Source organism: Pecten maximus, unplaced genomic scaffold (genome assembly GCF_902652985.1).
Source record: "Pecten maximus unplaced genomic scaffold, xPecMax1.1, whole genome shotgun sequence".
In the NCBI taxonomy this organism is placed as follows: domain Eukaryota; kingdom Metazoa; phylum Mollusca; class Bivalvia; order Pectinida; family Pectinidae; genus Pecten; species Pecten maximus.
The window spans coordinates 1-19586 of NW_022983028.1; the positions used below are offsets into that span (position 1 = coordinate 1).

Here is a 19586-nt window from a genome sequence, read left to right on the forward strand (position 1 = left end):
ATTGTAATATAGACATGGAATTCAACAATAACAATATAATGAAAAATAAGATACTGAAATAATACATTAATTCAAGGTCAACAATTCATGGTAGTTTATTAAACATTGTCATATATATTACAATATGATGTGATGATATTTGTAATATTTGTAATGGCCATTACAAGAAAAAAAATGTTACTTATGAGGAATTGCACATCGGAATAACAAATGTAATGGCATTACATAAAGGTACCATTAAGTAATGGCTATTGCATTATGACCATAATTTGTTATGGTCATTAAATGGAAAATGTAATGGGCATTACATGAAGGTACCAATAAGTAATGGCCATTGCATTGTGATCATAATTTGTTATGGCCATTAAATGGAAAATGTAATGGGCATTACATGAATTAAGTTACCAGTAAATAATTGCCATTACATTGTGATCATAATTTGTTGTGGCCATTAAATGGAAAATGTTATGGGAGTACATAAAATCCACAGTTAGTAATGGCCATAACATTATGATGACTCCACTCTAATGGCCATAACAAACAGAATAAAGGCCATTAAGAAAAATACAAAACATGAAGTAATGGCCATTATTTTGTTAATGACCATTACAAAGAAAATATTAATAGGAAAGTAATTGAAATTTAGAAAAAGAATGCCCATTACATTACTTAACTCCAGGTTTGTCCCAAAAATGGAAACGAGAAATAATGGCCAATTTTAATGGAATCAGTGTTTTTAATGGTTTTGTAATGGGTTTGTAATAGATTTGTAATGACTTTGCTGGGCAGTAGTGGTATTAGCGAGCAGAAAATGAAACCCATTGTTGGCACCAAATAGTGATTACATATATTAGTGAGCAGAAAATGAAACCTATTTTTGGTACAAAATAGTGATTACATATACCGTATTTGACCTAATAAGGGCGCCTACCCTAATAAGGGCGCCCCTACCTTTTTTCAAGGAAATAAATCTTTGACTGAGTGTCAAAATGGTGTCAAAATGGTGTTCAAAAGTAATAATTCATGTGAAATATTTTGCTACTTTATGTGTTCAATTTTCTTCAACAAATTAAGTAACTGAAACACATGTTTTCGCCACATTTTGTGAATTCCTACAGGCTACAGATGACATGTCAGTGCAAAGAGCACCCAAAACTAAACACACATACAAATAATAACTTACCATCTTTATTTGAAGATAAAGTAAAGACTTCATTCTTGTTGATAAATAACTTTTGTTCAGAACAGAAAGCTAGTAAAAGACATTGTAAATCAATTATTAGGTCAAAGAAAACGATGTCTGATATGATCTGGGAAATCACCTGTTTCTATAAATAGAACACAAAAGAGTTCCATTTGAACATAAATGGTGGAACACACGTTCTCTGGTCTAAAGATCAGCTGGCATGGTTAACAAGTTTACAGGAGTATTCAAGTGATGTTTAAGCTTAATATATGATAATGAATAGATATCTTCATCTGGAATATTTTTATGACTGAATATTTTACCGTTTCCACAACCTTGGGTATTCTGCTATAAGGTATAGTCTGTTTCATAAAACTTCAGAATAACTAATCTTAATAAGGGCGCCCCCACTGTCAATTACCTGCGCCCTGCGCCCTTATTAGGTCAAATACGGTATTAGTGAGCAGAAAATGAAACCTATTATTGGTACAAAATAGTGATTACATGTATTAGCGAGCAGAAAATAAAACCTACTGTTGGTACCAAATAGTGATTACATATATTAGCGAGCAGAAAATGAAACCCATTGTTGACACCAAATAGTGATTACATGTATTAGCGAGCAGAAAATGAAACCTATTATTGGTACAAAATAGTGATTACATATATTAGCGAGCAGAAAATGAAACCTATTGTTGACACCAAATAGTGATTACATGTATTAGCGAGCAGAAAATGAAACCTATTATTGGTACAAAATAGTGATTACATATATTAATTAGCGAGCAGAAAATGAAACTCTTATTGTTGACACCAAATAGTGATTACATGTATTAGCGAGCAGAAAATGAAACCTACCGATGGCATCAAATGGTGGTATTAGCGACGGAGGAATATTTTTACCCTGGGGTAACATTTTCTTGGCCAAGGCTAACTCAGCAAGATACATCGCTATACAGAACTCGTCTTCGTTGAGAAATTTGTCGCGGTCTAAGTCAGCAAGCTCCCTGTAATAAGAGTAGCGGTATTACATATGTACCTAACAAAAGTATGACACAACCAGGTAATAGTGGTGTTTTTCCCTAATCCATAATTATTATACTAGACATCTGTTTTGTGAACAGAAACATCAGTCTTCCCAAATTAACCCATGGCACATACACCATTATTGTTAATGTAGATTTTCCGTGCAATTTGTTAATACTTGAGTTTTGGTAAAAAAATCTTTCCAGACTTCACAGACTAGATCAGATTTTACTAATAAATATTTTCTTTCAGCTGTATAATATGTATATCAAGATTGTTTTTTCAAAGAACTTTAAGTACTTATTTGACCTATGTTTTGTAACTGGAGATGAAAATCATAGTAACAGAACTACAGTGCAATTCTTGTCTTCTAGTGGCCATACTAAAAAAAGAAAATATCACAAAAACAATTTCAATGACTTAAAAGTAAGACCAAATTTCATTTGGGTATAATTAAATTTCATAAAGTGCAATACAAAGATGTACCTGAAAGTGGTGTGTTAATTATATCTATAAAAAGTGTAATTAGATATCTCCGACTTTCCTAAATGCTCATGGTCAAAACATGGTAAGGTGAATGTTAGTATTTTGAGATGATGACCAGCTGTTTCTAATTTTAGAAACTTGAGAGTGATTCGTGCGTTTATTACCTAATAATCAATGTGACTTCCAAAATCAAAGACCTTTGATTCAATCAATATGGCGTTATACTGGCTAGGTATAAATACTGAGCTCGGGCTTCCCCCTCAGTCAATATCTAATTCTACCAGGTCTGTATAACGTACACCATTATTGATATCACCAAATGTCAATAACTGATAAATATAGAGGGATTTAAATTTACCTAATGCACTGCAAGACTATGGCCCAGTCACTGTAGCATAATTATATGGCAACAAGATATATAATATGTCTTAGACTCAGCATGAAACATTTTAGTCATCAGGATTAATATCTGTCAGGTCAGTGAATTATAAGACATTTTTCATTGATATAACGAAGATTTTGAGATTTTGATAAAAGGCCGTTCCGTAATTAAAATGATTTTATGCTTTAAAAATAACAAGAATTCCACAGAAGTTGATGTGTTGCCTGTGCAGAAACCAGGGTTATTACAAGGGTTACAAATCAGACAGGGGTTTGTGCCCTTTGGGGCTCATATTTATGCGACTGTGTGTAACTATGTTCATTTTTAGGTGGAATATTATAAGACTTTATCATATGTGGTCATGTAGGATAGGGATATTCCACCCGAGGGGTCACAAAATGTGGTAAAACCCGAGGCTCCGCCGAGGGTTTTACCACATTTTGTGACCCAGAGGGTGAAATATCCCTATCCTACATGAACCACATATGATTGAGTATTTTTCTCTCATTCCCCAACCTAAAATATGCAAAAATAGGCACTATCTGTCGATAGCTTTCTCAGATAGACGCCATTTTTTCTCAATCCAAACTTTTTTTCTACTGCATATAATAACAAGAGATCCCAGAGGGATCTTGGCGCCCACCATTGATTGATCTTTATAGGTTCCATGTCAGATTGATCTTTTCTCTACTTTTCCCTTCCTCTAAGTCTTACTAATCAGTGTAAATTCAGAAACAGCCCTCTAGTACTTTTCAAACAAGGGGAACCTATATATAAAATTTAAGATTTAGCGATAATAGCTGTCTGTCGGCCATGTTGTTTTCGGATTGGTCCCACAATGCAACACCAGGGACCAAAGGGAACCTACATATGAAATTTGAGAAAGATCCCTTCAGTACTTTCTGAGAAATAGCGATAACAAACTTCAATTGTCAAAATCCAAGATGGCTGCCTGTCGGCCATGTTGTTTTTTGATTGGTCTCAAAATGCAACATGCATAACTAGGCACCAAGGGGAACCAACATATGAAATTTGAGAAAGATCCCTTCAGTACTTCCTGAGAAATAGCGATAACAAACTTCAATTGTCAAAATCCAAGATGGCTGCCTGTCGGCCATGTTGTTTTCCAATAGGTCTCAAAACGCAATATGCATAACTAGGCACAAAGGGAAACTTACATATGAAATTTGAGAAAGATCCCTTAAATGCTTTCTCAGAAATAGTGATAACAAACTTCAATTGTCAAAATCCAAGATGGCTGCCTGTCGGCCATGTTGTTTTCAGATTGGTCTCAAAACGCAATATGCATAACTAGGCACCAAGGGAAACCTACATATTATATTTCAGAAAGATCCATTCAGTACATTCTCAGAAATAGCGATAACTAACTTCAATTGTCAAAATCCAAGATGGCTGCCTGTCGGTCATGTTGTTTTCTGATTAGTCTCAAATCGCAATATGCATAACTAGACACCAAGGGGAACCTACATATGAAATTTGAGAAAGATCCCTTCAGTACTTTCTCAGAAATAGCGATAACAAACTTCAATTGTCAAAATCCAAGATGGCTGCCTGTCGGCCATGTTGTTATCCGATTGGTCTCAAAACGCAATATGCATAACTAGGCACCAAGGGGAACCTTCATATGAAATTTGAGAAAGATCCCTTCAGTACTTTCTCAAAAATAGCGATAACAAACTTCAATTGTCAAAATCCAAGATGGCTGCCTGTCGGCCATGTTGTTTTCAGATTGGTCTAAAAACGCAATATGCATAACTAGGCACCAAGGGGAACCTACATATGAATTTTGAGAAAGATCCCTACAGGACTTTCTCAGAAATAGCGATAACAAACTTCAATTGTCAAAATCCAAGATGGCTGCCTGTCGGCCATGTTGTTATCCGATTGGTCTCAAAACGCAATATGCATAACTAGGCACCAAGGGGAACCTTCATATGAAATTTGAGAAAGATTCCTTCAGTACTTTCTCAGAAATAGCGATAACAAGAATTGTTTACGGACGGAGGGACGGACGGACGGACGGACGGACGGAGGGAGGGACGGACGGACCACGGACCACGGACGCAGGGCGATTTGAATAGCCCACCATCTGATGATGGTGGGCTAAAAAAAGAACAGCGCCAATCGATTTACCATACCCCATATATGCAAACAACGTTTGCTGTTCTAAAAACGAAGGAAACCATTCATTTCCACAGTCTAACGTTGTTTCAGCAGCCCTGTCATTGCAAGCGAAGCCAAATCACTTGATGTCGGCCAAGCTAGTGTGTCCTTTCGCGTGAAAATATAGTTCCATGTTTTATTAATAAAAAACAATAAAAGAACGTGTTTTTTTTACATAATTTTTATCATAAATAAAAAAAATTATTAGATCTGGCCTAGCACATGGAGCAGACGATGTGTTTACAAATCTATAGATAGATCTACTTTCGGTTCGGCGACCTACTTTTGTATCATTGCGCGCGCGTGGCTATCCTACACCGGAAGCGAGGTAATACACACACAGCAAGCATGGGTGTATTTACCTGGAAAGACCAGTATGATACCGGTAGGGATGAGAGAAATTTAATTCTTTTATATTCTTAGTTGACTTACTTGCTCTGTAGATGTTGCCATAACATATGTAATTGAGGAAAAATGAGCTATAACTGTAACTTATCGTCACAACAAAAGCAATACACCTACATCACTCACCAAGCTGTGATCTATTTGTCTGTGGTGTCACGTGATATCTTAATGAAGTGGAAGAGTGGCGGAATATTCCAGTGCAGACGTATTGCGGTAGAATTTTGTGAATGTTTTGTAAAAATATGATATTTATTCCACGGTTAGTCACAAATAACAGTGTAAGCTTCTTTTGTTACTGAATCTTATAAATCACTAAGCAACTCATATCTGTATTTCGAACAAAGAAATGCCCCTTGAAATGCCTGCAGCTCAACATCTACTCACAACTAAAGATTAAGAAACTGACACATTTGAAAATCTTTAATGCTCACCATATTCTGGAAACAGCATCTTCCAGCACACCCTTGTCTCTGAGGAGTGATTTAACGTTGTTCTCTACAGTCAAATAAAACACATTCATTAGCCTCATAAATAAACAAGGTTTGTGTACTTCAAAGTGGTTTTTGAAAAGTTTCAAAAGGCATCAAAAGTGTAGTATATGTTATTGAATTTTGACAGTTTATTCTTGAGTTTAAATTTCAGGGAAGCCTGATATTATACCTATGGTATGTATTTTTAGCTTAGTATTATAGCGATTTTGTCATGACAATATACAATGAAAATGGTTTTGGTTTTTGAATTTTTACCCAAATAAACGAAATACACGATTAAGCATTACCCGATTAAGTGGAAGGTACTGTACCATAGTAATTTATACAGAAGTAACAAGGTAAAATACAAAAAAAATCCCCACACCACCCCACCAAAATCATTGATGATTGTTATCTCAAGTACTAAAATTTCATGGAATCGGCATGTAATTTAGTTTTATAATCAATTATTAGATAATTTCCTGTAATTCAGCTTTTTAATCAATTATTAGATCATTTCCTGTGTTCACTAAGTAGAGAATATACAGGTACTGAAGTATGAAAGGCTGACATAGTAAAGTTTGTTAAGAGTTTGCTAGCAACATGAATCAGCTCAACTTTTAAAGAGGAAATTCAGTGCTACATATAACTTGACCAACATACATTAAACAGTATGAATAATACCTGTTTGAAGGCCTATGGAGAAATTCTCTGAATCCAGACGACCGAAAATCTCACGAAATTCTGCAAGTTTTCCCTTCTCTATGAAATATCTAAATGACAGAACATTGGTTTTTACACATCAAAAACACTGAAAATATTAGTGTAAAAAAGCAGCCTGTAGGCTCTAATGATCAAGCTGATTTCTATTATACTGTTTACATATCAGACATGAGTAAGAACAGCTGAATATTGATAAAGTCAGAAATAACACTTTTAAAATGTTTTTTTATGTGAAAATTACAAAATACAAAATTAACATAGCAAAAAAAAAAAAAAAAAAAAAAAGAGAAACATACAGGGACAAATACTAAGTCAGTTTTTTAGCTGAAAAAATTATGCTATCTGAGCCAAAGCAAATAATGTGATGTCAAAGAGAATTCTGAAAAATTTCAACAAATTTTAACACTTAACTTCCATTCCATAATATCTACACATCTTTTGAATGTGTATACCAAACAAAAGAAGTGTGTTGCTTATATATATATTATGGACTTTCATACAAATTACTTCACATTATTTTTTCCGGATTGGACGTCAACACTGAAGATAATGGGGATTACTTGTGGTTACTCAAGCCCAGTGGTGAAGAAATTCTGCAACTTATAGGTTTTTGCCAGCAATTCATTTTTATTTATTTTCTTTTTTTTTACATTACCTATCTACTTTTTCAGAGCATTCCATACAAAGGAGTTCATCTTCAGTTTTTCCTACCACAAGTGGTACCTTAGGATGCTGGGCACATACAGGCCTGGAGAAAAATAGAGAACAGGTATTACATCATGGTCATTTTGAACAAGGGACAAATGAAACGAGGGGCCCTATGGGCCTGTTATGCTTGTCTGCAGATCATAAGCCCAAATTTTTACCCTTGCTGTTCAGCAATCGGTAAAAGTCAGATATACATTCATATCATAATTACATATTCAGGAACAATAATTAAGATTTAAGCATGTCAGACCTTAAAAAAATATCAAAGCAATTAATTTGAAAAAGCTTTATAAGCCTTCATCTCAGTATAATTAAGCTACAATTAAGCTTTTGACAAAAGATCATGACTTTAGACTTTCAGATTTTTGGAGGATGCTTCTAAGATTTTTACGCATAGTTCGATTCCAATCATTTTGAAAGCAGGTGAAGGTCATACATATGAAACACTTAAATTAATAGCCAATCATCCCACTGGCCAAATAACATGACCCTTGACCTCTTGGTACTGTTTAAACATTTTGACACAACTGACCCGATAATCTTGAAATTATGACAAGGTCATTCAAACTACAAAGTGTACCCTGTAATGTCTTTAAAAAAGATACAAGGAATTTTGCAGCAGAATAAAGATTAAACTGCTTGGCTATGTAATCAATAATTTTTTCATCTTTAACATAAGCTATGGATAATGAGAGCCTTTTATTATGATGAGATATGTAATTTGATGGGTGACTATAATTGTGTTTTATAAGATACGTGCTTATATGCAGCAGGGGACCACAATAGCTCCGACAGTTAGAGTGCTGGCTACATAAGCTCAGGTGAAGATCCGAGGTGCATGGTTTGACACTTTCTACCCCTGTCGACTTGTGTTAATCGGAAACTGAGAAACGAGCCCCCAATGACATTCAATGGACTAGCTGTATGTTGTTCAATGAGGTGTTCACCAACTACTACAAGGAGACTCTGCTTCAAATGACCCCCCCCCCCCCCCCCCCCCCCCCCCTCCCGGCTGTTCACTACGCAATAAAACAAGCAGAAAAACAATTATATATATATATTTACATTTTGGTGACAAAGCCACGATAAAAACTAAGTAAAAAGATTTGCAGTCTATGTGAGCATAATTGACACCCAAAACATGACATCAATCCATGCCGAGCATGAATATATTCACTCACCAGAACTACTTTTAACTAACGTAAATAATCATGGCTCTATGAAAAAAAAGCCTAAGACTACGATGTTTTTTTATGTTGATAAAAAGTATCAAAAAGAAATTTTATACAATATTGTTAGACAAATAATAAAAAGAATTGAACAGACTGTGTTTTTTTCTTCTTATTATTTCAATGCACTTTTTTATTTGCCAATCTGCATGTGACAAATGAATTTTGAAAAAATAGGCTGCTCCATTTGTCGAACCCCATTGACAAAGTCGCTGAATATTGGCATTTTTTACGCTAACTCAATTTTAATTTTCAAAAAAACAAAACAAATATGTCGAGAATGTAAATATAAGCATTAAACTGTCTTTTTTGGTGCCTATGGTCGATATAGATGCCAGAGCTTTGCAAACAAACGTGTCATATTGTGCTAGTGCGCACAATATGACATTTGTTTGCAAAGCTCTGGCATCTATATTGACCATAGACACCAAAAAAAGACAGTTTAATCCTTAAATATGCAGCATACTTATTTTTTCACTTACACAAACGGAGGTGTAGAATGCTTCAATGTAAATGATTGACAGTAAATTGGGTTTCCCCACGCGTTAGAGTAGATAGGATTCTTATTGTAGTATTCTATCAATGCGTCCAAATTGCGGAACCTTTCGGCAGTATCCTCCCCTCCCTGGAGGCAATAGAATCCATGCTTGTGTATTATCTTGAAGGATATAGTCTCGACTGGTGTCCTAGAATTAGCATGTAGTAAAATTTTGTTATCATGCAAAGATAATAAAAAGAAAAAAGGACATGTTTTAAAACAAATTAACAATATCATATAATATAACAAAAGGCTTAATGGGACTGTATCATTTAGTACACTCAAACCTTCTAGTGATTGCAATGAGAAGACTTCAACTCCAGACTAATACCCTCTCTTTTCAATAATTGGCACATATCAATATAATAACCCCAGCATACGGATATTCAGAAAAAAAAAAAAAAAAAAAAAGATTTTATCATGTTTATACCATTATGACAAAAACATTCATGCATTGTCATTCATTTGAACAATTTAGATACCCCTTCATTCCAAGGTGAAAATGGGCTTCTTAGATAATTGATTGGAAATTGGTTTGATTGAAATATTTTGTAGAATAACTGGCAACAAGACACTGCGAGGACTTGTATGTCAAAATATAGTTGGTTTAACCAATTTTCATATCCCACACTGGGTCCTGCCCCCAACCCCAACCACCTCTGCCCTCTCCCAATCAGGGGGACAGATTTTTTATTTATACAGTACAATGTACATTTTCCTTCACTCAACAACACTCCAGATCAAACTAGAAAGAAATTCTGCATCCATTCAGAGATAGTAAGACTTTAAAAAAAAAAACCTGCATTTTCCCAGCTCCTGGACTCCCTGGGGAGCCAAAGTTTAAAACTAACCTTAAAACAAGGGCAAAGCATCCTGGGGTTTCCACTGAATAGCGAACGATGAAGTTTTGTTCAGAAGAGAATATACGAAGCAATAATATTGCTGATACTGGCGAAATATTTGGGTAGAACCACCTGTAAACAAAATGTTCTCAGTAGCAACTTGGATGTACATATACATATATACATTATCATAATTATGTGTATGGTTCAGTCTGATAGGGAGAGTTATAAGTATACATATAAAAAAATGTATGTCTAATTTATTGAATTAAGATGAACATAACAAACCATTAATTACACTAAAAACAGTATCTTTATAAACTTTAAATTGTATTTATTTTACAACAATTGCTGTACAAGTTCAATACAAGTTATATGTACAGTCGACAATCTCAAAATGAGAACTGGGTTTAGTGCAAATGGAACTACTATTGACATACCATATACAAAAGTATACAATAGAGTAGGTACCTTTTTGTTGAGGGAGTATGGACAGGAATAGGATATTTCAGCCTCCAGTCTCCAGGTATTGGTAGAGGATGAGCCATGTAATGCTGTATTAGACGGCCAAGTTGTGGAAACTTCACATTCCTCTCCACACTGTACATACCCGCTGTGATGTCTATCCTCAAGTGAAATGATCCATGTCCAAAACTGAAAATACCAATTTTTTTTCCCCAAAATATATGCATTAGAATTTTTTACGATCAGATAAGTCCATAACAAAGACAAGTTCTTGTTTCTATATCATCTGTAACTCACGGTCCTGATGCTAATAGTCAGAGAGAGTGGGATGATTGATACATTTTGGCTCTAAAAATAGCAACCAATCAAATACCACCATACATATTTTGTGGATCCCAAGAAAGCAGTCTTCTGATTGGTCAAAGTTCCTGAAGAAAAAGTTTGATTGGTCAACAACCAAAAATGTACCAATAGTCTCACAGTCTCTGTCAGTGAGCGTCTAGACTGTGGGTTGCTGACAATGTTGTTTCTCAAGCTTCCTGCATCTATAGAAACCTGCAACACTGACATTTTTTTTTTTTTTTTTAAACAAGAGGCCAAATGGGTCGGTATCACTCACACATTCCAAAGATTATGAATCTTAGACTGTTGGAAAATATATTTCACATGAATCTCAATGATGATTTAGGTTATGCATGTGGAACTCAAATTATACCTTTCTATTAAAATCAGTAGTCATACACTGCCCCTCCAAAAGTCCTGTTACAATTATTACATATAATACAACGAAGCTAATCCTGAAGTCTTTATTACAATTTGTTAGAATCATAACTTCTTAGGATGTTTTTGTTCATTATTTCAAATGTTCATGTTCATTTTTCAACAGTGCATATAATTTTGTTACAATGGAAATCCTCAAAATGCAACATTCTGGAAATTTCCCTCTTTGTTTAATATAAATTTCAAAAATGCATTTCTTACATTTTTTTTTTTTTACTGTTAATCACTTAAACAATTACTTTTATTTGTGTCAGTAAAAACAACCCATATTTCTATTCATTTTTTAACATTATGGAAAGTAGGACCTTTAAGCTTCCTTTCCCTCTCCCTGCAACTTCAAAAAAGTGAGGTATTTTTTAAATAATTTGCAATCGTCACTTACAAATGGACTATCTTACGGATATTACAACACTTTTTCTCAAATTTTGTTGGAGGGCAGTGTATATATGTATTTCTAAAATTATGATCCTAGAATTTTGGTATTCAGACACAAAAAAAATATAGTGTTTAGCACATTATGTGACAATGAAAGTAAAGATGTCAAGGATTTACAATTGCACAAAAAAAAGTTAAGAAACTTCATCAAAACTAGATAGCAAATCAGAAACATGACATAAGAACAGAACAGCCAAGCCAGGACCATTTTGAGGCAGGGTCTCCTTGCAGTAGTTGGTGACTACTTCACTGAACAACATACAGGAGGCCCGTCGAATGCCATCCAGAGTTTTTAGTGTAAAGTGTCTGGCCCATGGACACAACCATGACAGCACAAACCGACCTGTTTCTCAGCTTCCCGAAAAAACACAAACTGACACGGTTAGGGAGTGTCAAACCATGTACCTCGGATCTTCACCTAAGGTTACGAGGCCGTCGCTCTAACCCACTGGGATATCATGGCCCTCACAGGTATATATGTGTATGACAGCATAAAAATTATATACATTAAACTTTAACATCAACAAACACTTATTATTGACAACGTGTAAACTTAAATACCATAACTATTTTTGAATTATTACATTGTGCCTAAAGAGTAAAAATCATCATTCTTCCTTCTCCAAACCAGGAAACTTCCATCTCGACGTCCAGGCATTTTCAAGATTCCATCAGCTGTTTCAAATTTCATATCACGATGGTAAAACCAGCTGTAATTTAAAACAGAAATTTGACGTTACCATTGAATTGTTTTAAATATACAATGTAATGTTACATATATATGTATTACCAGCCAAATCACTACTGCGGAAAAGAAATCTGTTCCCCGCTCACATTGTTAGCTCTTGTCTTCCCCGCTCATATTGTTAGCTCTTTTCTTATCACTTTTTCAGAAAATATTCAAACCATTGCTCGGGAATTTACATTTTTACCCTTCTTGTGGTTTGTTTCTTGACATTTCTACACCGATGTGATATCTATGATCACAAACTTGCATTTATATGTAAGAAAGTGTGTTGACTATGTTTTGATATTGTTTCTGTAAACTACAGAATTCCATAACATTCTTTAATCAACTAAATCGAGATATCATGATACTGTATAGATCAGAATATTCATAAGATTTGAATTTGCAAGTGGGCCAGTTTTGAGCCAAGAAATATAAACTTACATGTTTCGTTCGACATTCAAGCTTTCAAGGTGTAATGACTAACATGTTCGACTGGTACCTGAGCAAACATGGTTAAATTCTTTTCAATTTAAAAAAAAAATTCTCCTTTTCAATGATTGCAGGAATTATTTGGCTTCTTACTGGAATTTCTAGGTTTGGTTTGTTTGTTCCTATAGCAACACAGTTATTAAGGTCATTTATAGACAGTACATACCTGAACAGTGCCAACATTTGTATTTGCTATATATAGAGTTACCATATCACTGACGAGTCATATCAAAAGTAAATCAAATGGAATACCTCATGACATTTCCTTATTTCAACGAGACATTTAGAAAAAAAAAATAGAATAAATTACATAATAAGATTAAATAAAAATTTTAAATCAGAAAAAATCAGAATTCTGCAAAAAAAGCATCATAAACATACTTATAAATTCTAAGCTGAACTGTTTTTAATACAGTATTCCATTTCATATGAGATTGAAGACTTAAAAAGTTATCTTTTTTTATTTACTGATCAGTCTCGAAATTCAATATACACAATAACATACCTGAAGGGGACCCCAAAGAAAATATTGTTCCAGCATTTCTCAAGAAAAAGCAAATAACAAACTTAATTTGCAAAATCCAACACGGAGAGCTCTCAGTCATTTTGTTTTTCAGATCAAACTAAAAATTGTATGTGCATAACTATTAAGGACCAAGGGAAACCTTTATATAAAGTTTGGGAAATGTCCTTTCAGTACTTGTGCAGAAATAGTGATAAGATTATTTACATACGGAATATATACAGACCATGGACAAGGAAGATTTGAATACCTAATCTGATGACATTGGGCTAAAAACAGAGAGGTTTTAAAAATAAACATTCTTATATCAGTTCATCAAGCATACAGTTGTACTTACCTCAAGCAATACCTTGGGTCAAAAATGTGCTGTTTGTATTGGATGTTTTTGAACAGTTCTGGAAAAGAAGATTTACACAATAAATAACTTTTTTGCAGCAAAACAAGTGGGAATTGCAAGTGAATTTCAAAAGCTATTTACATCAAGGATGTTTAATTCAAATTCATACCTTTTCGTTTCAGCAATTGTTACATGTTGTAACAACATAACTCTTGAAATCTGGTATTGAGGAACAAATTATTCAAGTAATTAAGTCATTTGACCAATGTGATTTTTAAAGCAGGTCAAGGTTATTCATCCCTGTATATCATTGGTCAAGAGACTTTGCCCTATAATTGACCTGATTTGAAAATTTCAGCAGATTTGACCTTGTCATACCTTGAACAGAAGGTCAAGGTCATTCATTTAAACACTTGCATTTGCTACTTGCCAAAAATCATTGCCATTGGTTATTTAGAAGAAGCTGTTAAAAACGTTTCCACTCATTAACCCCTGTGACCTTGAATGTAGGTTAAAGGTCATTAATTCAAAAAATGCCCTTAAATTCATATGGGCAGGCTCATATCATCACCATACACATGGTTTATCGAGCAGATGTTTCTAAATATTTACTTCAGACAGATGGATGCCAGATGCTTCCTAGATCACCATAACTCAACTTGCTGCGCCACGTGTGGCACAATTAAGTCCACTTGCTGTTGTTGTGATGTTAACTTTCCTGATATTTGATTTTTCTATAATAAGAAATTTTCTTTGTAACTCACCATCTCGGATCAGATAAAGTCGAGATATATCAGGAAGTCGATATCCCTCCGTCGCTCGATCTATTAGTGCAGAAGCCGCAAGAAAATCCTCAACAAGCACCTGGCTCTCATCAGATTTGTTGATAATGGTCCTACAAGAATTTCAAATTTATAATGACAATCTTACAAATCTTCTCGTCTACTCTATTTTCATAATAAATTTACTTGTCATATTTCTGAAGAAAAATAATTCAATTTGTAACTAATTTCACACATGAAAGTATTATAACAGCATTTTTGTTACAAATGAAATTAAGTTCAAAGGATATAAAAGTCATTCCATAAAACACTTTTAATGTGGGATTTATTTTCACGTTAATTTGCGTGGAGCTTCAATCGGTAACTCAAATCCTTCACGATTTAATATGTGTACTATAATAGCACCTCAAGGTTGCGACTAAGCTATTAGTTACCAATGACCAGGCTATCAGTTACCTATTAGTAATACCAATGACAAAGCTATCAGTTACCAATGACCAAGCTATCAGTTACCATTATAGCAGAATCCATGTCTCTAATAGCTCATCATTCGCGAATTTAAAGCCATTTCCAGATCAGAGTTGACGAAATCGTGTATTTGGGATTATGTTTGTAGAGTAAGTTCGCAAAATAAAGAATTTGTGTAATCTAAGTGATTTCCATTAGTCGGTAGACCGGAATTGGGTGTTGATGTCAGATATCTATGTAAAATGATCTCTAGGATACAGTAGATATATATACAGTGTATAATTATGTATTTTACAGAAGATACAGTGTACATGTATTTTGTAGCATTAAATATCAGCTGTTAATTATATATAATCAATCATTGATGTTGAGAATCACTTTAAAATTCATGTTGAAAAGATAAAGTTTAAATACTTACATGATTTGTTGTACAGTATAGACATCTACACCGGTCTGTAGTAGAATACTTGACAGGCGCTTTCCTAGAGAACAAAGACATGTCACAGCTATCACATAGCTATAAATTGTTATGCTAACTGAGGAGCTAGTCCCTCCACTGAAACTTAAGGAACATTAATAAACTACGGTTTCCTGTATCCCTTTATAATAACACAAATACTGTATGTCTCCCCTTTATAATAACACAAACACTGTATGTCTCCTCTTATCCCCTTTATAATAACACAAATACTGTATGTCACCCCTTTATAATAACACAAATACTGTATGTCTCCCCTTATCCCCTTTATAATAACACAAACACTGTATGTCTCCTCTTATCCCCTTTATAATAACACAAATACTGTATGTCTCCCCTTATCCCCTTTATAACAACACAAATACTGTATGTCTCCCCTTATCCCCTTTATAATAACACAAATACTGTATGTCTTTCCTTTATAATAACACAAATACTGTATGTCTCCCCTTTATAATAACAAAAATACTGTATGTCTCCCCTTTATAATAACACAAATACTGTATGTCTCCTCTTATCCCCTTTATAATAACACAAACACTGTATGTCTCCTCTTATCCCCTTTATAATAAAACAAATACTTTATGTCTCCCTTATCCCCTTTATAATAACACAAATACTGTATGTCTCCTCTTTATAATAACACAAATACTGTATGTCTCCCCTTATCCCCTTTATAATAACACAAACACTGTATGTCTCCTCTTATCCCCTTTATAATAACACAAATACTGTATGTCTCCCTTATCCCCTTTATAATAACACAAATACTGTATGTCTCCCCTTTATAATAACACAAATACTGTATGTCTCCCCTTTATAATAACACAAACACTGTATGTCTCCTCTTATCCCCTTTATAACAACACAAATACTGTATGTCCCCCTTTATAATAACACAAACACTGTATGTCTCCCCTTTATAATAACAAAAATACTGTATGTCTCCCCTTATCCCCTTTATAATAACACAAATACTGTATGTCCCCCTTTATAATAACACAAATACTGTATGTCCCCCTTATCCCCTTTATAATAACACAAATACTGTATGTCCCCCTTTATAATAACACAAATACTGTATGTCCCCCTTTATAATAACACAAACACTGTATGTCTCCCCTTATCCCCTTTATAATAACACAAATACTGTATGTCCCCCCTTTATAATAACACAAATACTGTATGTCCCCCCTTTATAATAACACAAATACTGTATTTCTGTGTTTGCATGCATACAAATATGTTTCAAGTTTCATCATATTTTATTTAAAAGTTATGCTCAGAAGAGATTGTATTAAAATCTTAGTTATCAATGCATGATACACATATGTAATACTCCACCGTACCTGTTTATGGTATATTTAGTACCTTTAACTGTTCGAAACCCCTTCATGGCATCTTTACCGAATACAACTCTCATCAGAATTTCAGGTAAGAGTAAACATTGATACATTTCAAATTAAGACTACAACAGATGAATTTAATATCTCATTACCTGTGATTGAATACCTGGAATCAGCATGGGTTTTAATTGCATATTTAGCAAAATTCTTTTCATATTCTTTTCTTCTTTCCTCAGACATATGGCTTAGACTGAAAGTAAACAAAGTAGATTCTTTAATTACATGTACCCGTAAACAAAACATATTCATACAAGAGATTTTTCTCATTCCTGTTTAGGCTGACAGTCACATCAATAAAATAGGTTGTGATCTTGATCAAAACACCGTCATGATACTCTGATTTACTAATAAAGAGGATACAATAAAAATTAAAACAAGATATCATCAGTAAGGACTGAACTAGGTGGTTGCTGAAATCTATACATATAATTGAATTTCCTGTTGAAAGACAGACATTGTTACTAATGAAGAATATTTTTACTTCCTAAGAAAGACAACAACCAACTGATTACATAATATCCTTATATTCTAAAATTGCAGATCTACAGAAGAAAATTTTGATGCTTTGTTTTTTCATTCATACATAATTATTTGAATTTTCACCATAGCCATGTCTACCAGTTGTTTGATTCTTGAAATATATTTTAACCAAGTCAAATAGAAAATGATTAAAGTGATTTGATTACCTAACTTCATATCAATCTTAAAATAAACAAGTTAACGACCAACACAAAACGTAAGTTCAAAAGGATAGCAATGCTGCTTGAATGATTTGTTTGATTTAAGCATTGATATCAATTTTTTTTTAGTTTCATTTCATTGGGGTATGAAAAAAAAATCTTTTGTTTGCAAACTGTATGAATCTGCATAGCAGATGCTTACAAAAGTTTGTGAACACATTTTTTTCATACCCCTACGAAACTAAAAAATAATTGACATAAATGCTTATACAGTGGAACCTCTATAAACCGAACATGCATGGGACATGACTATTTATTCGGTTTACAGAGGGTTTGGTTTGGAGAAGTTGATCGAAAAATGACCGGTCGAATTCCGGATATAATTGATCGGACGATGTTTTATTAGAATGCACCCGATTACAAACCGGCACATACACACGTACGCGTAGACAATATTTGGTTTGTCTGAATAATATGCATATTATGAAAGTTAATCAATGTATATATTGCAGAATATATAACAAAGGCAAATGACTATAACTATAGTTTTAAACAGTATTTTCACATGTACAACTACACTTTACGATCGACCTATATTTTGTTACATCCGGTGAAGCTTCCGTCATGTGGATGAGGCCGATAGTCCAATACAGAATATTTTACATATCAACTAATATTAAAGGGTGTGAAGATGTTTTGTTTCAATATCAATTACAATTGATCAGATGATACTGGTCGTATTTCCGACATCGCTGTTGTCTAAAAAAAACATCACAGGCTTCATTTACGAAAACAACCCCGTTTGGGCCTCATTTAAATTAAATGCGAAACTCAGGCTTCTAGCTTACTTGCATTGAGAAGATAAACGAACCGACGCGCTTCAATGAAGTGTGGCATTGTTTCATAATTGTCGTGTTGATTATACACTAGGCCTTCCGTCATAATGCCCCGTTGGGATATATATTGGATACCATACAAATCACCTACGTAGGTCCCGAGACAATAAGGCTTCACACAATACCCGTCACAGTTGTTGTTTCACGGTTGACTGGCCTGACCTCGTGTCATAATCGCTCAGGTAAGGCCGGTTTTTAGAAGTAATTTTTTGGTATATTTTAACAGGAACCAGACACAAAATCAGTCCGGTGTTCGGAATTCAGAGGGATCGGTATTTGGAAGTTTTTTAAATGCTATAATAAAGAAGGACCAATTCCGTACAATGTCAATTCGTTCGGTATTCAGAGGTGTTCGGTTTTTAGAAGGTTCGGTTTTCGGAAGTTGCACTGTAATTAATTTTTGAAAATGATTTTCAAAATTAAAACATGTTTTATATACAGTTTAACTGATCTTATAAGGGATTCTTTTTCAAAAATCGATACAAAACATTAATGGCCATATTGTGATGTCACATTTTTTGCGCCATTTTCGGATTTATTTTTTTTCTTCATAGAGGTATGAAAAAAAAAATTCAACCAATCAGAAGGTCGCATTCTGCGTACAAACAATGGAAAATCAATTATAAAAAAGAATTAATGAAATGAAAAGACTTACCATGAAATTGTACTCGCGTACTGACCATTCCACTGTATTGTTTCAGCTGCTTTATTCCTCGCATCATCTAAAGAGTATAAAATATACACACTGGACATTTGATAAGCCACTGACAGATGTAGAAAAAAAATTCTACTTCTAATCAATCTAATTAAAATCAGATGTACATTTGCACTATGCCACTCTCCGTATAGTAGCATAGTGCAAATGTACATCTGATTTTTCTAATGTGTATCAATAGCTCATATTAAGTTTTTAAACTGTTTTGATAACAAGAGTTCCA

General features: G+C 33.9%; 1 protein-coding gene across 1 annotated transcript; it reads right to left on the bottom strand.

Moving 5' to 3' along the window:
• Positions 1-2044: 2044 nt before the first annotated feature.
• Positions 2045-19365, bottom strand: LOC117321282 (the record flags this gene model as incomplete). The annotated part of the gene is made up of 13 exons (XM_033875759.1): positions 19304-19365; positions 17165-17262; positions 15607-15670; positions 14703-14833; positions 13939-13996; positions 12444-12569; positions 10651-10833; positions 10189-10311; positions 9282-9485; positions 7518-7610; positions 6824-6912; positions 6101-6164; positions 2045-2193 (listed from the first exon to the last, which is right to left on the bottom strand). Coding segments are annotated over exons 2-13 (1372 nt in total), but the record flags the coding sequence as incomplete, so codon positions are not given.
• Positions 19366-19586: the final 221 nt, after the last annotated feature.